The sequence below is a fragment of the Pituophis catenifer genome, unplaced genomic scaffold (assembly GCF_029215685.1).
Source record: "Pituophis catenifer annectens isolate HBS135680 unplaced genomic scaffold, rPitCat1.0.hap2 SCAF_1, whole genome shotgun sequence".
NCBI lineage: Eukaryota > Metazoa > Chordata > Lepidosauria > Squamata > Colubridae > Pituophis > Pituophis catenifer.
This window is the reverse complement of record NW_027256881.1, coordinates 208,078,544-208,100,955: the sequence shown is the minus strand read 5'-3', so window position 1 is coordinate 208,100,955 and position 22,412 is coordinate 208,078,544. Positions and strand designations below refer to the sequence as shown.

At 36.7% G+C, this 22,412-nt stretch overlaps 1 protein-coding gene across 21 annotated transcripts in view; it reads right to left on the bottom strand.

Annotated features, from left to right (window-relative positions):
- The window catches only part of NEB (nebulin), a 210,280-nt gene that overhangs the window by 45,617 nt on the left and 142,251 nt on the right, over positions 1-22,412 (bottom strand). For 17 of the 21 annotated variants that reach the window (XM_070942819.1, XM_070943071.1, XM_070943304.1 and 14 more), the window contains exons 136-154: positions 22,113-22,310; positions 19,921-20,025; positions 19,491-19,595; positions 17,938-18,045; positions 16,440-16,547; positions 15,531-15,638; positions 13,772-13,876; positions 13,570-13,674; positions 12,372-12,470; positions 11,750-11,860; positions 10,160-10,264; positions 8,964-9,068; positions 8,674-8,778; positions 7,960-8,064; positions 6,773-6,877; positions 6,128-6,232; positions 4,832-4,936; positions 3,245-3,349; positions 81-185 (exon numbers count right to left, since the gene is read on the bottom strand). In XM_070942819.1, coding sequence (XP_070798920.1) covers positions 81-185; positions 3,245-3,349; positions 4,832-4,936; positions 6,128-6,232; positions 6,773-6,877; positions 7,960-8,064; positions 8,674-8,778; positions 8,964-9,068; positions 10,160-10,264; positions 11,750-11,860; positions 12,372-12,470; positions 13,570-13,674; positions 13,772-13,876; positions 15,531-15,638; positions 16,440-16,547; positions 17,938-18,045; positions 19,491-19,595; positions 19,921-20,025; positions 22,113-22,310 — 2,097 coding nt within the window. Of the gene's footprint in view, positions 1-80; positions 186-2,598; positions 2,704-3,244; positions 3,350-4,831; positions 4,937-6,127; positions 6,233-6,772; positions 6,878-7,959; positions 8,065-8,673; positions 8,779-8,963; positions 9,069-10,159; positions 10,265-11,749; positions 11,861-12,371; positions 12,471-13,569; positions 13,675-13,771; positions 13,877-15,530; positions 15,639-16,439; positions 16,548-17,937; positions 18,046-19,490; positions 19,596-19,920; positions 20,026-22,112; positions 22,311-22,412 lie in introns of all 21 variants that reach the window. The other 4 variants (XM_070942986.1, XM_070943465.1, XM_070944345.1 and 1 more) reach the window with 2 other exon arrangements.

Here is a 22,412-nt window from a genome sequence, read left to right as displayed (position 1 = left end):
GATTCATTTCCTATCTCTCCCAAAATAACAATACTAAAAAAAGTTGCTTGACACCACTTCTTTCAAATCTCAGCACTTACATCACTGATTAGCTTGTTGACTTTGGTAGTCCTCAGATGTTCTGGAGTATCCACAATACTTGTAAATTTGTCCTTCTGCTTTTCATACAGCCTTTTGTACTTGTACTGTAAAAGGAAAAACAAATAACAGTGATATGGAATGGCAGCAACAAAAACACCGCCAATACACCTTTTCAAAAGGGAGCTAGAATTAGCCTGCTCGCTATCAACAGCTGCATAGAGGTCAACTGAAACTGTCTATGTGGGGAGCAAAGCCCACACAACGGAAATGTCAGTTAGGTGGCTTTTGGTTATGCTGAATTCAAAGGAAGCCAACGAGATGCAAAAAAAAACTGCAGAGCACACATTCAAGCCACCTCTCAGCCATGTAACTTTGGAGTGACTACTGTGAATCATCATCTCTAACCCTCCCACCACCTTGATATGGGAATGGATATGAGATAATCCCATATATCCTTCCTGGGACAGGATGTGAACATGATAAATAAAAGAAGTAAATTAGTAGGTTTTCACCCAAGCAGATGAAAACATGGACTGTGCTTGGACGGATCTCTTAAAATGAATAACCAGCGTAGGTAAGTTGCACCTTTTAGAAAGTAAATTTAAGAATTTGTTAAATACTGATTTATTCATTTTATAGTGTTTCCCTTCTGTTGTAATCTACACAGACTCTGGGCTGTACATAAGAGTGTGAATGAATTCAGGATCACTGAATCCACAAAAATTAGAAGTGGTTTTTAACCAATTAGGAATTACAACTATATATTAAGTAAAAACAATACTGGTATTGAACTTCCTAAATCAATTTATGTTTTTATTTTAAAACATCAAATTAATTGCAAATCCAATTTATAATTACCAACTTCGTAATTATAGCAGAAAGGAAAATACTGAAACTATTAATTGTACAGATACTTTAAATATATATAAATATATTATTTATTTCGAGCAGTAGACATAGATATTATTATAGATCCTTATAAATTATTTTATGCAGCTGAAAATCTTGGGGAACCTTCTATTTAGTTATACACAGAATACCAGGACCTTAAAAGTGGTATAAAGACAAGAGTGAAAACATAATCATTTTTGTTTATGCATTATGATGAAAAAAACAACAACAAACGCATGCACAAAGATACAAATTCATGCACAAAGAATCACACATATACAAAACAATGACAGTGTATACTAAGAGATTACTGACGTATCAATGCCATAAATAAAGCATGTATGTAGACTAGATGCAGGGAGACTATATTTAATTCTGAGATTAGTTAACATTCCAAATCTAAAACTATTTACATGTAAAAAAACCCAACCTATTAATTTTAGGGCAAGTTAATAATTTGGCATCATAATATCATAATATTACTTTTATTCAGAAGTAAGTCAATTTAGATTATTGTAGCGTAATCTAGATTTAGATAAAATGGATATTCTGTTCACCAATAGCAATGCTGCTTTACTTCCAAACATGTTTTGTTTGTGAGTTCAAGCTTTGGCGTTTAAATGTGAGCAGGCAGACTTAATCTTCAGGTAGCTGAACATGACAGTATAGATCATGAATGACTAATATCTCACTTTAGAATTGGACTTATGAAAAACTGGAGGACTGAATTATGAAATCCTAAACATGAATGTCATTCTTGGATTGTCAATCCCTTGGATGCAGCTATGCCAGTTTGAACTTGTTTAGAGAATGAAGGTGATGTTTGTATTAGAACAGGTGAACAATAACTGTCATGTGCACAATGGAGAATCTATGTTGGCCACATTTTTCTTTCCCAACATTTAACAAAAACTGAGAAGGGTTTCCAAATAAAGAACAATAATTTCTGGGACTAGTGTCTTCCCCCAAAAGAAGAATAAATATCCTAGTTGGTACAATGTAAGTTGTCCTGATGAAGGTAAAAAGCAGGAGAACAAACATAAATTGCATCTATTTGCAGGGAATGAATGATCTAAAATAGCAATAATATAGCTAACTTTACAGAAGGATATGTTTGCTAGCCACATGTCCATCATGATGATGGACATGGAAGAGGAGACCTAAAAAATATTGGATATTTCCTCCTACTCATACCTGTATCTGCTGCAGCCGGGTGCAGCTTTGAGCTGTGTGCAGAAAGAGAGAGACACATAGTAGTTTTCTGCCATTCATTGTCTTGCTGGTTGTAAAGAATTTGCTCTAATATGTAGCAAATAATGGCAACATTCAAAATCAACTCCACTCTTTTAATGAAGAGTTTTATGTTTATTGGACAAAGCCTTCTTCAGTCAATTCACCATATTCTGTGTGTTGTACAGAGGTTTAATGTCTACCATGGGGCTATTATATATATGGATTTTTAATTACTTCATATTTAATTAATAGGAAGGATTTTTAATCCTTCAATATTTACTATTGTCACATCAACACTATCAATCCACTATAACTGCTGCTACTACTACCACTACTACATCAACTACTACTACTACTACCACCACCATCACTACTATTACTGCAAAGCATTACCTGACTCCACTGATATGTGTTGTACAATGCTGTCAGCATATCTGGTCGCAGAATTTCATTACATCCCCGTTGAAGGAACAACTTGGCACTAGACTTATATTTATTCTGTTCATGCAGACAGCAACGAAGCACAAAAAAAGAAGACTTGTGAAGACAACAAAAAGAGCTCTAGATCCCAGATAGTGAAATTTAGGCCTTTGAAATACTCCTGGGTTCTCAAAAATTGCACCAATGAATGGCATTTGCCGTAGGCTGCATCAGAATAATGTCATAACTGAATAACTGGACACCGGACAACAAAAAAGTTATCCCCACACCCAGGGCTCCCCTTTTAATAATAAGAACATAGGAGTAAAACCAGACATTTCTTTTTTCAATTGAAATGTAGTAGAGAAATCATCCTCATTCATTGGGGCATAGTTTATGAGAACACAGAGTATGGACAGGCTCACTCAAAAAGCTATTGAGCAATTTTGGGTGGCAACGTACAGATAGTTTTCAATACAAGAAAGGCATAACATTTTGAATATCCCGGATCACACCTGTTACATCGCGGACTAGCGACACTTTAGACATGTAAAAATGGACATCCACAAATGACAGCAGCCACATTTTGGATGCCTTGATCAACTTTGGCCAACAGTACCTGACTGCTTAACTCTCCTCCCCATTTGGCCAGCAAGGTTTTAGGGTCATCCACCACAAAGGAATACTTATCCTTCTTCTTCTCGTACTCTGATTTGTACAATTTCTGCTCAAAGCAGCACCAGGAAGTAACACATGGAGAGGCATAAATGTTAACAGCAATGTGTCAACTATGCAAAACTTTTTAAAGTTACTCATTAAATCAATTCAATCATTCAGAAAATAGAGAAGGCCCCTACTCCCCTCCTTCCCAAAAATAGTTATACATACATTTAAAACACAACATAATCTTATAAATTTAAACAGAACAGTGCTAGGCTGCTCTAATCAGAAAGCAGCCTGAACAATGGCTTATTTCCAGCTTCAGAAAGAATAGGATGTCAGTGTTAAAGATACAGAATGAAAACTTCAGAGTTGGCAGCATGTCTTTTAACTCTTCAAGCTAATCAAAATATTAAATTCAACTGCATTATGACTATATATACTGTATATATGCATTTCAAAATATATAAATGCTTGTCATATAGGTCCAAATTAATAGCCTGGACTTAACCCATTAAGGACACATAGCAAAATATAGAACGTATTTAACTAAGAGCAGAATTTGGCATACTACAGCACCAATTAATTTTGCTGGTCTGAATGAGATTGACTTGAAATATACTTACTTCACAGCTGCAAATGTAGAAAAATTAACTTGATTTATATATGAAGTAGAAGAAGATTTATGTATTCAGCAGAAATAAAGTGTCCCTAAAACACAGATGTATCTCGGGAACAGGGGGAATTCTCATTTTTTTGTGTTAAACATGCATTATTACTGGAGTTTATAAAATCATTTTCTATTCCTTATATGCTTAATATTTTCCTGATTTATTCAAACATTATTTTATATCAGGCATGAGAACATTTAGCTTGTGGTTGGGTATTCACATCTTCAAAGCTGACTTCTTAGGGAGATCCTACTACTGTTCCCAAATTTCTTAACTCTCTTCTTTCCTTCCACACATCCAATTCTCTTTAAGTTGCATCTTAATATAAACTAGTTAGTTTTCTATGATTGGATTTACTTATACTTTTATAAAATGAAATAGGGCATTAGATCACAAAGAAAATTCAAGCTCTTTTCATACCAAATCTCGTACGTCCAGGATTTCTTTAAAGAAAATTCATTGTGAGTTTTTCACGCACCTTCTTAACCCTATTCTATACATGTGACACCTGCAGTTCCAAAGACATAATCAAGGAATCCTGAAGATATTATTCCACCTAAGCTCTCTAGATATTGATATTTACCCCTAAATCTTTTTAGAACACTAGTCCCTTTCATAAAACCTTTAGTCAACTTCTAACCCAGTCAGATCTCTTTACGGGTGGTTATAGCACCACCACTCTTAGTTAACTTACGAATTAGTTAATTCATTCAGGTTTGTTTGTTTTTTAAGTTTCTCAGCCAATTAATCTTCCTCCATGTTTCCTGACCTAGTTAAGCATGTTGAGAGTACAAAGCAATTTAATGTGCTGAGGAAGATTTAGTGGAATTGTTGCGGGCAATTCCTATATTACAAGAGTCTTTTAATCTACTTACCGCATCCATCAACCGAGTAGCATATTTAAAATGTCTGTTAATTGGAGTGTCAGCAACGTACTTGAACTTGGATTTTGTCTTTTCAAATGTTTCCTTGTACTTATACTATTGAAAACAAATATACAACAGTTATAAAGATACGATTAAAAGAATCAAAAGTCAGTATCAGACACTGATCAAATATAAATGCGTGAAATATTGCAGCCTTCTCACAATTACTAATGAAAATGAGACATCAGTAAATGATTCCTTGAATGTTTCCAGCCTGGGAAACCTGTTAGTCTGCTGCATCCCAAAACAGAACTGTGATATATTTTTATTTACTTATTTATCAGATTTATAGATTCCCTGATTCCACCATGATTTGGGTGGCTCACAGAAAACTGTTATTTCTTTATTAAATTGATATCCCATCCTTCCTCCAGAAATTCAAGATATTGACCTTGCTGTCTTTCCTCCAATTTTCTCCCACAACAAAAATCTTGTGAGATAAGTTGGGCTGATTGTGTCTACCCCAAAGTCAGCAAATGAGTCTCTGTGATTGAGGATGGATTTGAACATGGGTGTCCGAAGTCACAGTCCAACATTTTAACTGTTAAACTATGTAAAATGCAACACATTTATTTCAAGCAGTCCTTGACTTACAACCATTCATTAAGCGACCATTCAAAGTTACAACGGCACTGAAAAAAATTATTTGCAACCAGACCTTGCACCTATGACTGTTGCAGCATTTCCACCGTCTCGTGATTAGAATGAAAGTTCTTGGCAACCAATTTACAACAGTTGCAACATCCCAAGCTCACGTGATAGCCATTTGTGGCTTTCCCAGCTGGCTTCACACAAGCAAAGTCAATGGGGGAGGGTAGAGTCACTTAACAACTCCAATGATTTATCTAACAACCATGGCAAAAAGGGCTGTAGAATTGGGTGCAAGTCACTTAACAACTATCTTGCATAGCAACAGAAATTCTGATCCCTATTGTGGTTGTAACTCAAGGATTACCTGCATGACACGGATCTTGATTTATTTATCCAACTGATTCAATCGTATGATCAGCAGAACCTGAATATGACACAGTATTGTAGAAACTGGTAAAATTTTATGTTGCTAAAAAAAATCTGTTAGGCAAACCTATGCAGGTTGACTAGAAAGAAAATTATTAAATTGATGTCTAAATAATGTACCAAAGGTCTTTCCCTTTGTGTATGCAGAATCCTGCCCCTATCAAACTAAATCAGATCATAAAGAAACAACCTCTTGCAACTTCGAACAGGAACAAATAATGCACGTACTGGACTATACAGAGCTTTATTCTTTCCTGCGAGGACAAGATCAGGAGTATCCCATGCGTAGCATCCTATGCCTTTGAGCCATGTTAAATCTTCCTTATATTTAACCTGCAAAAACAAAGTAGTAAGAGAAAATTTAACTATATGAAATAATATCAGAAGTCACAAGAAGTCACCATAAACTCTTAATTTAACCAACTAATTAAATTGTTTAACTCTGTTTAGCAGATTTCAGGTAGAAGAGGTATATTTTTCATTTGGCACATAAGCTGAATCTATGCAAAAGTCCTCTTGGCAATTCTTTGAGTGATAGCTGTAAACCTAAAATAACCTCCTATGGAAAGTCCTTTAAATATCTACATCTGCTCAGTTCTGGCAGAGTAGAGCTACACTTTATCATGGAGCTTAGAAATTTTGACAGATTTTAAATTCTGAGATCATAAACAAAATGCAGTCAAAAGTCCACTGGTAACCCTATAAATCTTGAGTTCACTTTGCAGGTGGTATTATGACTGCTAAGCTCTCCAGCATATGAGCAAAAATAGAAAACCATGCACTTTTGAATTGCATCATAAATTAACCACCCTGGAGTTTCTCAAGGCTTATTTATGTGCAAGATGCAAGTAGTCAACATAAATTAATACTCACAGTACTAACTGCATCAGTGACTGCACGATGGTGGTAGTGTTCTGGCCGGTCTGGGATAGATCTCCAAAATCCTAATTCGCTCATGTACTTTTCTTTATATTTCACCTAAAAAAAAAAAAAAGAATTTGCAAACAATGAATAAATAATATTAAATTAACAAAAAAACACAGATTGTATATGTGTTTTCTCACAAGAAAGCCCCACTAAATGCAATGGGACCTGCAAAAATTGAACTGCTTTATGTAGGCAATCCAGACTAAGAAAAATATGCACTGAATGGAGATACCAGGATGTGGAACAACTCACTTCTGCTGCTTGAAATTCTTTTCTGCCAGCAAAACTGAACTAGAAGGTGGGGCTTCATACAAATGAAGCATTGTATAATACCAAATCCATACCCTAACCAGACTGGGGGGGATATCTGCAATGCCATCACAAAATTAAGACAAGGATACACAGTGCTAAATAACTTCCAATACAGTTGTTGTTATTCAGTCACTAAGTTGTACCTGACTCTTCGTGAACCCATGGACCATAGCATGCCAGGCTCCCCTGTCCTCGTTGTCTCCCAGAGTTTGACCAAATCCATGTTCATTACATTAATGACACTATCTAACCATCTCATCTGCTGCCGCCCCCTTCTCCTTTTGCCTTCAATCTTTCCAAGGAGTCCTCTCTTCACATTTGATGGCCAAAGTATTTTGAGCTTCAGTTTCAGTATCTGTCCTTCCAAAGGACAGGCAGGGTTGATTTTCTTTAGGATTGACTTATTTAATTGTCTCATTGATCCCAAGAGTCTTTCCCAACACCACAATTTTAGAACATCAATTCTTTGGCACTCAGCCTTCCTTACAGCGCAACTCTCACAGAAATACATTACTACTGGGAAAACCATGGCTTTGTCAATATGGACCTTTGTTGGCAAGGTGATGTCACTGCTTTTTAATGTCTTATCTAGGCTCTGATGCAGTATTCTAAATCTAATGGAAGCGCCCCAAACCCCAATTTGATGTAATGATCCCTAATGACAACTGAATTTGCCTGTAGCTGGGTGGGTAGGTGAGATAGGGAACAATTGGACCCCTTTAAAAACATGGTCGTGTAAAATGGATGTTTTTGAGTTAAATGGAGATTGAGAATGTTTTATAGTCAGGCGGAATTGCATGTTTAAGAAGCCATATACTTACTTTGCTGATATCATCAGTGACCTTGCGGTGATAGACAATATCTAAGGCATCCTTTACAGTGTGGTATTTACCCTTTGCTCGCTCAAATGTTTCTTTGTAACGCAGCTGATTTAAAAAAAAAACCAGAAGACATTTGTTTGAAATGTATTTCTATATCATTAATGAGATAGTCCTGAATTATATCTTCAAATGTGGGACAAATCAGACATTATCTTCACTTGTTTAGCTTTTGCACAGACAAAAATAATACTATTATTGTAATAATAATAACACAATATTATCCAATTATATTCTGACAGCTTAATTTTCTGTATATTTTCTGTAGTTTTCTATGCAAATGCAAATGCTCCTTCCCTTCCACTTTACACAATACTTTTGTTTACTTCATTCTTTTTTTTTTAGACAAAGGGATAGATAGATAGATAGATAGATAGATAGATAGATAGATAGATAGATAGATAGATGATAGACAGATATCCAATTATAAACCAAATGTACATTCTAAATAATCCTGGTTTTCTGCAAAAAATCAATTCATCTCTATTCAGGTAATTATTATTTCATCTGCTGAATAATTTTTGTATTAATTTAATATTTCATTATGAAAGCCATGTAATAAGAATTGATTATCTCCAATTATCCCCCTATAACAATATTTATAGCATGAAAACACATATTATCTAAAAAATTGTTTCTTTTTTCTCATACACTTACATCACTGGCATTCAGATAAGCCTTCTTAGCTCTGATGAGGATTGGTGTATCTGGGACTGTTACGTATTTATCCTTTAGTTTATCGTAGAGTGATCTGTATTTTTTCTAAAGAAACAGAAGTGGGAAAGGAGGAGAAGTATGATTAACATTGAGACTTGTGCTCTATAGGGGCTAAAGTATAAAAGTGGGACCTTGAGTATCGCAGTGAGCTCGGCCTGAAAGCTTGCTCTTTAGGAGAACCAGATGTTTATCCATCTCATCAAGACAACCCAAATGGTTGCAACTTTTACCTCACTGGCAAAGTCCTTCACATGCTTAGCAAGTTTTAAGGCAGGGGTCTGATCTCCAGCATGGTGATGTGGTCTTTCCTTGGTGGCGAGTTCAACATACAAGTACTGTAGAAAAATAAAAAGTTGTTACAGATCAGAGAGGTGCTGCAATTAGAACTATAGGTGTATATAGCATAGTTCAGAATGTGAGAAAAGTATACAAGATGATGGAGGAGGAGGAGGAGGAGGAGGGGGAGGGGAGGGGGAGGGGAGGAGGAGGAAATATTGGGCATAAGCTTTTGCAAGAGAAAGAATGTAACAATAGAAGACAAATCAGAGCTGGGTTAGAATTAAGACAAAGAGAATTCTTGGAGGTGGAAAAGACCTGAAGATTCCACTAAGCTGACTCAATAATTACAAGCACAGGAAACCATTTGTTACTGTAATTTGCACAATTACAAAGCACATAACAATGGCAGGAGAAGAGCTCTTAATATATCCTTTCCGATGAGCTGAGTATCACAGTTACTTGGCAGGAATTCCAACAACACAGATTTATAAAAGGAAAGTTGCCTGCAGGTTCCTGGCTAAGGGGGAGGAGGAGGGGGGAATGTCTTATTACTTGGAAAAACACCCCAGAGTTATATGTGTGCTTGACAGAGTTTCCATTAAATTACATGGGACGGTGGGAGGTTTATGAGACTACACTACTTTCTTTTATTGTCACGATTAAGTTAGCTGAGGAAAAACCCTTAAATCCATGCTATTAATATGGAGAGAGTCAATCATTGCATAATACTGTTTTCATGCTTTTAATTTTTTCTCTTTAATTTTTTTTTCTTTAGCTTCTTTTTTTAAAAAAGTTACAAATAGTGGTGTTATCAATATTATGCAGCGTTTAATTAAGTCTACTATGTATTTCTTAAGTTGCCATAATGAACAGCTCCGTACCTTTGATTAATTAATGAAACAATTAATTTCAAAATTGATCATTGTAAATATCTTGTTTATTTGCCCTATTTTGTTCTTTTTCTTCTATGAATCTTTCTATTTTTTTTCTTCTTTTATGCAGTTATTTATCCTGTTCCTTTAAATATTTTAATAAACAATCAAAAATATGAAGGAAGATGGCACAATGTTCCTCAACACTACAAAATTAAATGTAATTAGAAAATGTTACACAATTCTTTCATACCTGCAGCTGCACATGTACATACCTGGCTCTGCAGTTTTTGTCCCCTTTTGGCCCTCTTGAAATCTGGTGTATCAAGGATTGATGTGTACTTAGTCTTTTGCTCTTTACCTGCAGCTCTGTATACAATCTGGAAAGGATTATATGGATACGATACTGTGAGAACAACCCCAAACATTTAATCATGCCCATCATTAAAGAAACACAAAGTAACTCCTTAAAGCAGTTGATTTGGGCTAAAAGGTAGAACATTTAACTCATTATTGAAAACCCTTTTTTCCTGGAATGAAGCCTTGCTCAATATTTCTGTCTAAAGTTATCAAAATAATTTAACTATTTTTCACCTTCATTTTTGGGGCAGGATATTATTGGAAATGTCTTGCACTAACCTCGCTTGCGCCATTGACTACAATAGAAAGAAGATCCTTTAGCCCAAAGATATTGTGCAGCACTTACTTGAGAACAGTATGGAACAGTAGCTGTTTTCCTTCATCCTTGAACTTGGCTTATAAGAACTAACTTCAAAGCAAATGACCTAAGATTCCTTGACTTTTGGAAGCATGTGTCTGTTATAACCAATCTTTGGTTTTAATTTGGTCAAAATTGGGTTGATTGATTTATAAGTTCATAACTTCCCAATAATAACAATCAAAGCCTATTATGGAAAAGGAGGAGCGGTCTGAGGAAATGATGGTCTGATTGTCTATGCTATTTGTTTGTCATTGAGCATGAGTTTGCTCTTCTAGAAGACCCTTGATTATTGTCCCTTCAGTAAGCTGGTGGTTTTTTTTCCCCCTGCAGTTGCCCTACTCATAGATTCCTTGTAGAACCAACAGTTAATCTGATGGGTTTGTTTCTGCTCTTGTTCTTATTCCCCTAGTCTTCTATTCTCCCCTGCTATGAAAAGTATTCAGGTTTGTTGGCACTTCTTCCCAATCTAAACTACAATGTATGCGGTTTGTTATGCTAAAAGCCAGATTGCATCAGATCCCCCTTACATCAGGGATGTCAAACTGGTGGCCTGCAGGCCAGATGTGTCATGTGCAAGCCACACCCACCTCATCTCCACAATGGCAAAAAAAAAAAGTCGCAATACATCACGTGAGGTCACATGATGCGATCAAGTTTGACATCCGTGACATACAGTATATCTACCCAAAAAAGGTGTAGAATTTTCTTCACTTTGCAAAGTTACCAAGTAGTCCCACCATCAATTCTATTTCACATTTGTTACTGGTATCAATAGAATTATATCTCTTGACTGTATTTTTTATTGGCAGTTGTCTGCCACAGTGAATGTCCAACCTTCTTCTGTCGGTTCCTTAGAAAGCAACTACCCTGTTTCCCCCAAAATAAGACATCCTCCGATAATAAGCCCAATTGGGCTTTTGAGCACATGGCAATAAGGCCAAGCGCTTATTTCAGGGTTCCAAAAAAATATAAGACAGGGTCTTATTTTCAGAGAAACACGGTATGTGTTAGGCGTCAGCTTTCCTCTTGAATTTAAAGGGCTTTTCATTGTGGGAAAACTAAAACTAAATTGCCTACAGTTGTGTCTGGTGAGATGGGCAGCAAACAAATTTGATAGATAAATAAATAAATACATTGAACTCACCTCACTAAGGTGGGTCTTTAGCTCCTGGTCTTTTCTATAAACAGGGGTATCCAGAACCACAGAGTATTTGTCTTGCATTTTCTTTGCAGCATCAGTGTACACATAATGAGACTGGAAAGAAAAATAGATTTAAAACATTAGCCCCACAAAATTAAGTAAGAAAGTGAAGATTAAAAGAAAGCTAAGATAGGAAGACTCCCTAGCTTCAATGGAATGTCAGTCTCAGCATTAGTGTAATACAGATTCATGTTGTCTTTTAATAACAGTAACAGAGTTGGAAGGGACCTTGGAGTCATCTAGTCCAACCCCCTGCTTACGTAGGAGACCAATACTAGGGATTTGAACCGCCGAACTGCCGAACATTCTGATTGACAAGCTCAGTGTCTTAGCCACTGAGCTACCTAGTCAGGCTATGTTTTAAATATATTTATATTATGGGTTTATTCATAAGCCATTTATTATGGAGGTTAAAGTGGCATATATGCTTGATTAATTAATTGATTGATCTTATATGCCACTTTAAAAATATTAAATCTTGCTTTATAGTGAGTTTTATCTTTTAACTAAGGATCAGAAAATAAATACATCTAGCATTGATGGTTGTGGGGGGGAAATGACATACCCAGAGTTTGCGTAAATGCCGCGAACGGACCATATCTGGAGTATCATACAGGAAGCAGCCGATACCTTTGAGCCATTGTAGATCACTTTTGTATTTAATCTGTCAAATAGAGACATTGGTTGAATATATAGCTCTTCCACATCAGAATTTATGTATATTTTGCATAAATCAATAATCTGAACTGGTCTGGAATGCTGGGAAATCACAAAGCCATTCTATTGGAATATTTGTCTAATGCAGGGATGGGAAAACTATAATTTTCCACATGTTGCTTGATTCCATTCTGAACAACCCCAGCCAGCATAGCCAAGACTGATGAGCATTGTAATCCAAAATCTTGAAATCCACAGGTTTCCACAGGAGTATCCAAAACAGCTGCAGTTGATATAATAAACTAACCCTGCTCCATATTTATTTATTTATTTAAGAAAAATTTTATGGTCACCCACTCATTCTCAGTAACTCTGGGTGGCTTACAACCAGGGGTGAAATGCTACCGGTTCAGATGAACCAGTAGCGATGGCAGCACAAGGCTCCACCCACCCGCCTGGTCGTCGTTACTTCCTGGCGCATGCACTTCTGACCCGGTCAGTAGATTTCACCCCTGCTTACAACAATAAAAAAAACTCAATAAACAATAAAAACAATACCCTCCCCCAGGCCCGCTGGCAACAACAATCAAACAAACAAGCCACTTGATGGGCTTCATCCCACTCTGAGTTCCCCAGGCCCGTTGGCAAAATCAGGTCTTCAGGGCCTTTCAAACGAGTGTCAAAGTGGAGACCAATCTAATCTCTGCAGGGATGATGTTCCAAGAGGAGAGAGCCACCACAGAGATGGCCCTTCTTCTAGATTCCACTAGATGTACCTTCTTAGAAGAGGGAACCCACAATATTCCCCGCCTCCTCGCTCTGCTGGGTCAGGTAGATGTAACCGGGAAAAGATGGTTCTTTAGATAACCTGGTTCCATGCCATGTAGGGTTTTAAAAGTGACAACTAGTACCTTGAATTGCACCCAGAAGCATATATATGTTCCATTTATTGGGTGTAATGCGTTTTGATAAATTCTTTTTAGGGAAGAAAACCATTAATACAAAAAAAATATTTTGATATTACCATAGGCCTCAATATTTGTTGCAACCCATCTATATGTATTCACAGAAATTTATTCTAAAGATTGAAAACAAGTCCTGCTTACATCACTTGTAATTTCTCCGACATAGCGGTTGTGTACAGTTTGTGGAGTAAATGGTAAGGAAATCAAATGTCCTTGCATCTTGAAGAAATCAGTCTTGTAGATAAGCTAAAATAAAGAGAGGAGAAGAAGAAGTTTGTCCCCTCCCAGCAAAATCAAACACAACACAAATTGTGCATCTAATATAAAAATAAAATATGCCTACATCACTGAAAGCTTCTTGGTTTATTTTCACTTGGCGATTGTGTGGAGTATCAGGTGTAGTATGAATTTTATCTTTATTTTTGTGATACACCTCCCGATACATTCTCTGTAAGAAAAGAAAAAGGATTAAACAAAAAATTAAAATTAAACCTTAATCTATTTTGCCCAGTATTTCCTTAAAAAACACTTATTCCGGTCCTTTGAATAGATAGAACCAACCCATGAATGCTAAATAGTAAACACATGAGTTAGTTATGCCACTTAAATTAGCACAGGTAGTCCTTGACTTACAACAGTTCATTTAGTGACTGTCCAAAGTTACAACGGCACTGAAAAAAGTAACTTATGACCTTTTTTCACAGTTACAACTGTTGCAGCATTCCCATGGTCACGTGATTTACATTTGGATGCTTAACAACTGGCTCATATTTATCACAGTTGCAATGTCCTGGAGTCATATAATCAACTTCTGAGATCTTCCTACAAGCAAAATCAATGGGGAAGCAAGATTCACTTAACAACCATGTTATTAACTTAACAACTGCAGTGATTCACTTGACAACTGTGGCAAGAAAGGTCATATAATGGAGCAAAATTCACTTAACAAATGTTCCATACAGAAATTTGGGGCTCAGTTGTGGTTGTAAGTCGAGGAGTATCTGTATTAAAAATAATAGAATACACATGGAGCTCCATGCTCAAAACAGTTGCTTTACAGCAAGCAACAGTTTGAGAGAAAGCAGTTTATCATTCCTATTTTGTACTTTCTTACTTGGAGTACTCTGGCCTTTTCAGGTGTACCGGTAATTTATTATTTTCTTTCATTTTTTAAAAAATTACCGTCCTATTTTAACGCTCAGATTCCATTTCTGCTACATATGTAAATGATCAAAAAGTTGTCTTGACTGTTATTTTCGTCAGGTTACCTTTCTATGAGATGGAAATTTTGTGACTGGACATGATCTCCATACAGCCAGTTTGTGAATGGACACACTCTCCATCGTGCCCCTCCTCCCCCAAAAATCTATAATACATTCCCAACCGTGGTGGGTTTCAAAATTTTTTACTACCGGTTCTGTGGGTGTGGCTTGGTGGGTGTGGCATGGCTTCGTGGGCGTGACAGGGAAAGGATACTGTAAAATCTCCATTCCCACTCCACTCCAGGGGAAGGATACTGTAAAATCTCCATTCCGTCCCCAGTCCAGGGCAAGGTTACTGCAAAATCCCCATTTCTTCCCAATCAGCTGGGATAGGGAGGCAGAGAATAGATGGGGGCAGGGCCAGTCAGAATTTTCTACCGATTCTCCAAACTACTCAAAATTTCTACTACCGGTTCTCCAGAACTGGTCAGAACCTGCTGAAACCCACCTCTGATTCCCAACCATTCAGGTAAACCTAAAACATTTACTACCTCAGTCAATGTTTTAATGCTGATGGAGAAAAGAAGCAAAGCATTAACCTTCTTACTATTTTGTAGCCATGCAGGTTTTATGCACAAATACAGTTCTTCGTTGCAAAATATTATAACTGTGAGCTTTTCAAAATTATTGATTAGAATACACAATTTAAAACCATTAATATTTCTAGCAGTCACATTTATCCGCTTTATCTAAAATGAGTTCATAAACATTATAGAAAAGTGCACCATTTTTTAATGTAAGATTCCTACGTAAGATTCTAACAGTGATCACAAATAGTTTTATAAAACCAAGTACTGTAATATAGCAATGTTGGTTTTATGAAATGAATTAATTATTTACCTCATTAAGGATTTTATTGACTTTCCTTGTATGTACAAATGGAACAGCTTTGGGCCCAAAATTGTAACCAGTGCCCTTGATGTGTTCAAAAATTTCTTTATATTTTATCTGAAAAACAAATTCATACATAGACTTCAGATTCAGGTGCCTTTAATAAATAAAAACCATTGCAGCAGAACCCAAAAACCAAATGAATTAAGTATTATATATAATGAAACCAATATTTCATGTAAACATATAATTAAAAGACCCCATATTGCAGTTATGCAATGTTTGTCTATCTCAATACCTCCCTTAATCTATTTGAATATTTTAATGAAACCTCTGATTTTATTATTTTTGTTTTTATTTGTTTCTTTTACAATTATCTGACTCAATTGAAAGAAGAAATCAATAAAGAAAGATGCTTGGAATTACATTTTAGAAATATATGTACATTTAGAGCAGAAAGAAAATTATATGAGAGATTTTTAAAACAATTGTGATTTTTTTTTCATGTATTTTGCAGTAAGATAAAGTTTTTCATCTTATCCTAAATATAAAGTCATACAAATCTTATAGTGATACAGTAGCTTTGCTATAGAGAGGTTCTCACATGAGCAGAAAATCTCTTGCATAAATGAGAGGATTTTTCCAATATAACACAAATTTTCTATAGCTAACAAAAGGCTAGAGGTATGTGGCTGTTAGCAATAAGATATCTGTTGCATATTGTTTTGCATGCTATCTCATGCTAACTCATGTCTAAAAACTATTTCTGTACTCTTAAGCATGAATAAGCATAAGGATTGCATTATGGAATTTTTTGGGTGCTACTGGTATATGTCTTGTTTAATATTACTCTGACAGTATTTCTCTCTTTTTGTCTCTCTCTATCTGGAACTAAAAATTAATTAAACAGTTACTTACATCACTGCCAATATAGTAGGCATGTTTAGCATGCTTGAAACCAGGGGTATCTGGTGGGAGTTTGTATCCAGTGGGAAGGGCATGCAAGCCAGCATTCCGGTAGAGAGGCTGCCAAAAACAAATGAATAAATGAATAAAAATTGAAATGTATAATAATATGCAAAACCCTTTAAAGCAATAGTTGGTAAACTTCAAACTTGTAGAGTCAACTTTGGGTATGCTCTAGCACTGTACAAGCAGAAGTCATACCAGGCTCCACCCACACTCATTTTTTTTCCCAGAACTTCTTCACAGCCTCAATTTGGTAGATTGAAAATATACATCAAGAAATGCAATCCTAGCTACTTTTAATTGCAGTACTCAATGGTAATAACATTTCAACAAGGGAAGTGGTGATCTCCTCTTGATAGGATATGTTCAAGCAGAGGCACGCAAATCTGATAGGGATACAGTTGAATTTAGATTTTCCACTAAGAAAGGGCTGGATTAGATGGCCTAATTAGCCCCCTTTCTACTCTATGATTCCACAGTCTGCTAAATTTAGGATTATGGTCAGAAAAAGGTGAGTGTGCTGAACTCTGCACCCTGCTGGCCTTGGTTGAACTTCAGAAACCTAAGGATTAGGGATAAAGGTAAAGGTTCCCCTCACACATATATGGTAGTCGTTCCCGACTCTAGGGGGCAGTGCTCATCTCCGTTTCAAAGCGGAAGAGCCAGTGCTGTCCGAAGACATCTCTGTGGTCATGTGGCCGGCATGACTAAACGCCAAAGGCACACGGAACGCTGTTACCTTCCCACCAAAGATGGTCCCTATTTTTCTACTTGTATTTTTTATGTGTTTTCGAACTGCTACATTGGCATAAGCTGGGACAAGTAACAGGAGCTAACCCCGTTAACGCGGCACTAGGGATTCAAATCGCTAAACTGCCGACCTTTCCATCAACAAGCTCAGCGTCTTAGCCACTGAACCACCGCATCCTTCAAGGATTAGGGATAGATCTGGTTAATATTAGATAGACAGACATCCCCACCCCGAAAATCTCATGTCTGTAACTTAGAATAGGAACAGCATTCTGAGAGAGAAAGTAGCAAACCCCGTTCTGTTTTATTGCAAGAAAACAAAACATTTCCACAAATTATCATCATGAGTTTGGAGAGTGCACTTTTTATTAGCAATCTCACTTCCCAAAAAGGTAGCCAAAATTGCACCACTAATGAAGAGAGATATCAACACACTTTAAAGTTTTATACCATATATGAAAAGCTTTTGCAGGAATGAGAAGACACCCCCGACCAACCAGCTGGGTGCTTGTATGGCTCACTACAACCCTGCCTGTCTTGAACATCTCCTTCTTATTGTTTTATATTTGATACTGTATTATTTGTATATTATTATTGCTGCTATTCTTCTGCAGCTTCATGACCTCAAATTTCATCAAACCCCTTTCCTCCCTTTTTTTAAAAAATTGTCATCAAGAGCCAACATCCAAGAACTTACTTCGCTCTGTATCTTGTAAGCCCGATTTGCCCGCTCCAGATCCACTGTCTTATTTGTTGGTGTATATTTCCCTTTGATATGATGCACGTAGTTATGGCGGTAAACAGCCTAAAAATTGACAAAACAAAATAAGCTATGTTGAATATTAGTAAAAGCTTCCTCATTGTTTTAGTTTTTAAATGCTAGTTAGATATCAATCAGATCTAGAAAGAGCAAAAGTAGAGTTTCAAAGGAAAATCCTAACGCTGGAGAGGGGCTCTGAAAAAAAGAATCTACCCCTCCCTCCTTCCCTCCCTCCCTCCTTCCCTCCTTCCCTTCCTTCCTTCCTTCTTGCATCTGATCTACAGTGGTGTAGATGGTGCAGAAATATAGTAATTAGGAAGTAGTGTGAAAAAAAGATGATGGAAAGGAAGTATCTTTACTTTGCTATAGTTTTGTTAAGAATTATAACTAGAATCACTGCATGTCAGGGGTGGGATCCTATGGTTGAACAACCAATTCGCTGAGTGTGCACGTGCGCAGTTTCCATAAAATTGAACTTCCGCATTGAAAACAAGGAAAGGAGCAAGGAAAACAGCTAAGGAGGGCCAATTCAATCTGCCGCCCCTGATCAGCTGGGCTTCAGAAGCAGAAATAAAGGTCAGTATAACCCAGGGGTGGGGGTGGGGGGGCAGCTCACTTTCACAGCAACAGAGAACCGGTTCGCTCTCAGCAGGAAGTGGGAACCACTGGTTCAGGAGAACCAATTCGAACTGGTAGAATCCTACCCCTGCTGCATGCAGTTACGGTGATTGAATAAATATTGATGACACAACATTACTTTGCTGGAAAGTCATCAGATATGGACTATTCAAGCACTTGCTGAAGAATAAAGAGAAAAAATCCCAGTCCTATTGATTTATTTATAAAATTTCTAACTTGCGGCAATCTAAAAAGCTTTTGGTAGCTTACATAGAACATCGCAGAACAAATTAAAACATCCATGGTAACAAATAAAACCACACCAGAACTTCATATGTAACAGCAATAAATGTAGTAACCAACCTAAAACATAGAGTAAAAACAAGAACTCTTTTATTTTATGATATAGATATCTGTTCAATCAGGGCTAAATGAACTGAAAAATAAAATGTTCCTGTGCATCTAATGTGTGACTTAGATGTAAAAGCAGGAATAGGGGGAAAAAATTCTTCTGTGGCTGTAGTTTAAAAAAACTACAAAGCTGAAGCTGTGCAATGACTTGCATTGGGGGGAAATCAATCCCCATTCAATTTCTGCAGTATTTGTGAACATGCTCTATTTGGTTGATAAAATTGCAAAGAAATGGAACTAGATCAGTCTGAAAGCAATTTCTGGTTTTAAGACTGAAATGGAAAGATGACCCATTCCTGAACTATTTCCACCTGCAGATTTGAACTGTTTCTTCAATTGCTGCTGATTGGCTGGTGGACGTAGTACTAGTAAGCCATGCTAAGCGTGTTAGCAAAAATCCAAGCCATGATGATTAAAGGAAAGGGGGAGAAGCTGATGGGAACAGAAATGCAAATACTCACTTCACTCAGATTCTTGCCACTGAGGACATTTTGAACATAGAGAGGTGTGTGTGTGACTACAGAATATTTGCTCTTCATTTTCTCTGCCTCCGCCTTGTATTTGAGCTGTGAGAGGGGAAAAATACATAGATAACATCTTCCTTTTTTGTCACTCTATTTTTCAAATTTAATTTATCCATTTAATAGTTTTTGTGAAAGTAGCATTCTTAAAACACATCAAGTTTTATCTGGCTTGGAGCCTCTTTTCCATGAAGAAAGGAGGCAGTGGAAAATTGCAAGCAACGATAGCTTTGGCAAGACTAAAACCATCTTGGAAAGATGGCTCATGTGCTGGGCTCCTTCCTGTTAGTTAGAAAGATATTTTTTTGCATTTGAAAATGTTTGGGTTGGTAGAAGTTTCAAGCGATCAGAAATTGCCAACCATACTTACGAGATTGCGAAGGTCATAGGCATGTTTAGCATGAAGAATTTCAGGAGTGTCCCAAACAAAACAGCCAATGCCTTTGAGCCAGTTGAGATCGTCTTTGTATACAAACTGAGATATTAAAATTAAAAGAGAAACCGAGAGAAAGAGTGAGGATTCATTCCATGCAATCTCAAGAATGCTTTATCTGTCAACTAAAGTTAACTTCCCAACTTGGGTTCAGCTCTATTTCATGTAAAATGACCTATTAATTTAATTCCGGGCCTGGAAGGAATACCACTGACAAGACTAATTTGAATGTTAATTTCATGTCTTTCTAATATCCATGCTTATCAGATCTGGTCTAAAAAGTTTTGAAAGACAAGCAGAATATAATTCAATTGAGCCTTCTTTTTATCAGCCTCTGCCATCTGAAGAAAATTTAATTAGTAAAAGCAGGAAGCTCCAAAAAGTGGAGCTTTTAAACTCAACTCCTTCCAAGGAATCTCCGTGTCTGCTGCTCTTAGGCCTTTAGTTTTCTGATGGTAGTCAGTTTCATTGACATGAGAAGAAGATGGCTGATAAGGTTCTACATTTGTAATTTTATTCCCCTTTGGCTTTTTTTTTAATCTCATGAATTTCTTTCTCTCTCAAAGTAGACCTCAATTTTTTGATTGAATATTCTAGAAATGGGGTGTCAAACCCTCATCGTCACGTTGTCACGTGACATATCACAATTTCCCCCCCTTCGCTAAACCAGGGTGGGCATGGCCAGTGCATGACACATCTGGTCCATGGGCCGTGAGTTTGACACCCCTACCCACTCTAGAGGTTGTTTTGCCACATCTTTGTTTTTCTTTTTTCGTTGACCTCTTTGATTGCCTCTTAACCAGTTTTTTATTTTGTTCTGAGAGTAATATTTATAAGGTCCATTGACGTATCACCCCAAAATGACCAACAGCAGCTGATCTTTGGTTTTTCTGCTGATGTGTGACTCTGACAGAAGAAGGTAGGAAGGTCAGGAACCCACCAGTCCCTGCCCTCAAAACAAGATGTGTAATGGCAGCAATACAAATAGCTTCATTGCTGAGATGGAGCAAAAGGCAGGCATGGAGATGCAATGAGAAAGAGCCCACAATTGTATTTTAATAGCATGGATGTTATATTAAAAATTTAGGGTAAATTATTTTTATGGAAGTTTCGTATTGATAAGTATTTGCTATAAAATAAGATCCTAAAATGTTCCATTGCAAATCAGAAAATGATGTTGGTTGTAATTTTTTGTGATGTGCATAGTTTGTCCAGGTATACATAATTTATTGTTCTTATTGTTTTAAGTTTTGTAAAATGTAAGTGACCCAGAGTTGTTCTGGGATTAGGTGGTCTTTAAATCTAGCAAAATAATAAATGGTCCTTTATATAAAATCTTACATTGTCCTTGTAAAGGTATGTGCTATACAATTCCTATATCACTTCAAAACAAAAACTGATAATAAGGAGTCTATTTTTGATGCCTAGGTTTATAGATGTTTATTTATTTTATTTATTTTTATTTATTTTATTCATATTTATATGCCGCCCTTCTCCCGAAGGACTCAGGGCGGCTCACAACAATAAAAAGACAAAACAATAAATTAATGCTAAAATAATCCAATTAAAATTCCCAACAGTTAAAACTAAAAACTCCCAGCAGATCAGGAGATTTGCTGAAAAGCCATGTCTTCAGGTCACTGCGGAAAGAGCGGAGGTCGGGGGCCGTCTGGAGCTCAGTGGGTAATTCATTCCAGAGGGTCAGTGAGGCCAAAGAGAACGCCCTCATCCTGGGCACCACCAGCCGACACTGTCTGGCCAATGGCACCCGGAGTAGGGCAGCCCTATGTGAACGCACTGGGCGATGGGAGGCCGGTAGGAGGTGATCCTGCAAGTACCCCGGGCCCATGCCATGTAGGGCTTTATAGGTAAGTACCAGCACCTTGAAGTGGATCTGAAGGACCACCGAAGGATGTTTATGGATGTTTTATAATCTAAACCAACATATGATGGTTATATATCAGTATCATACTTTCATCTTGCTTGAATTAAGTTGCAAAATTTAATTTTAATTTCGTATAGCTTACAATGTATAAAATGAAATACATGCCACCACTCATACTTTTTCTGCCTTGTGTAACGTTCGTTTAGTAGATTTCTAAGAAGGAGTTATAATATAATTGACTTACATCACTAAGTTGATTATTGACTTTTCGGGCAAGAATATTGGCATGAGGATCTGGAATACTAGCCCACTGATGGAGATGGATACGATAATCAACTTCACTGATTTTCTTCTGTGTTTTCTTAGCTGTCACAATGCCCACCATGTCTGGGGCAATATGGATTTTAGCCTTGTTCTTTTCATAGACATCTCTGTATAAACGCTAGGAAATTCAGACAGAAAATTTAGTTAATAGTACATTAACAAGCTTCTCAGCTAAATATTAATCTGAGATAATTTTCTAAGGAGTTGAATACTATGATTA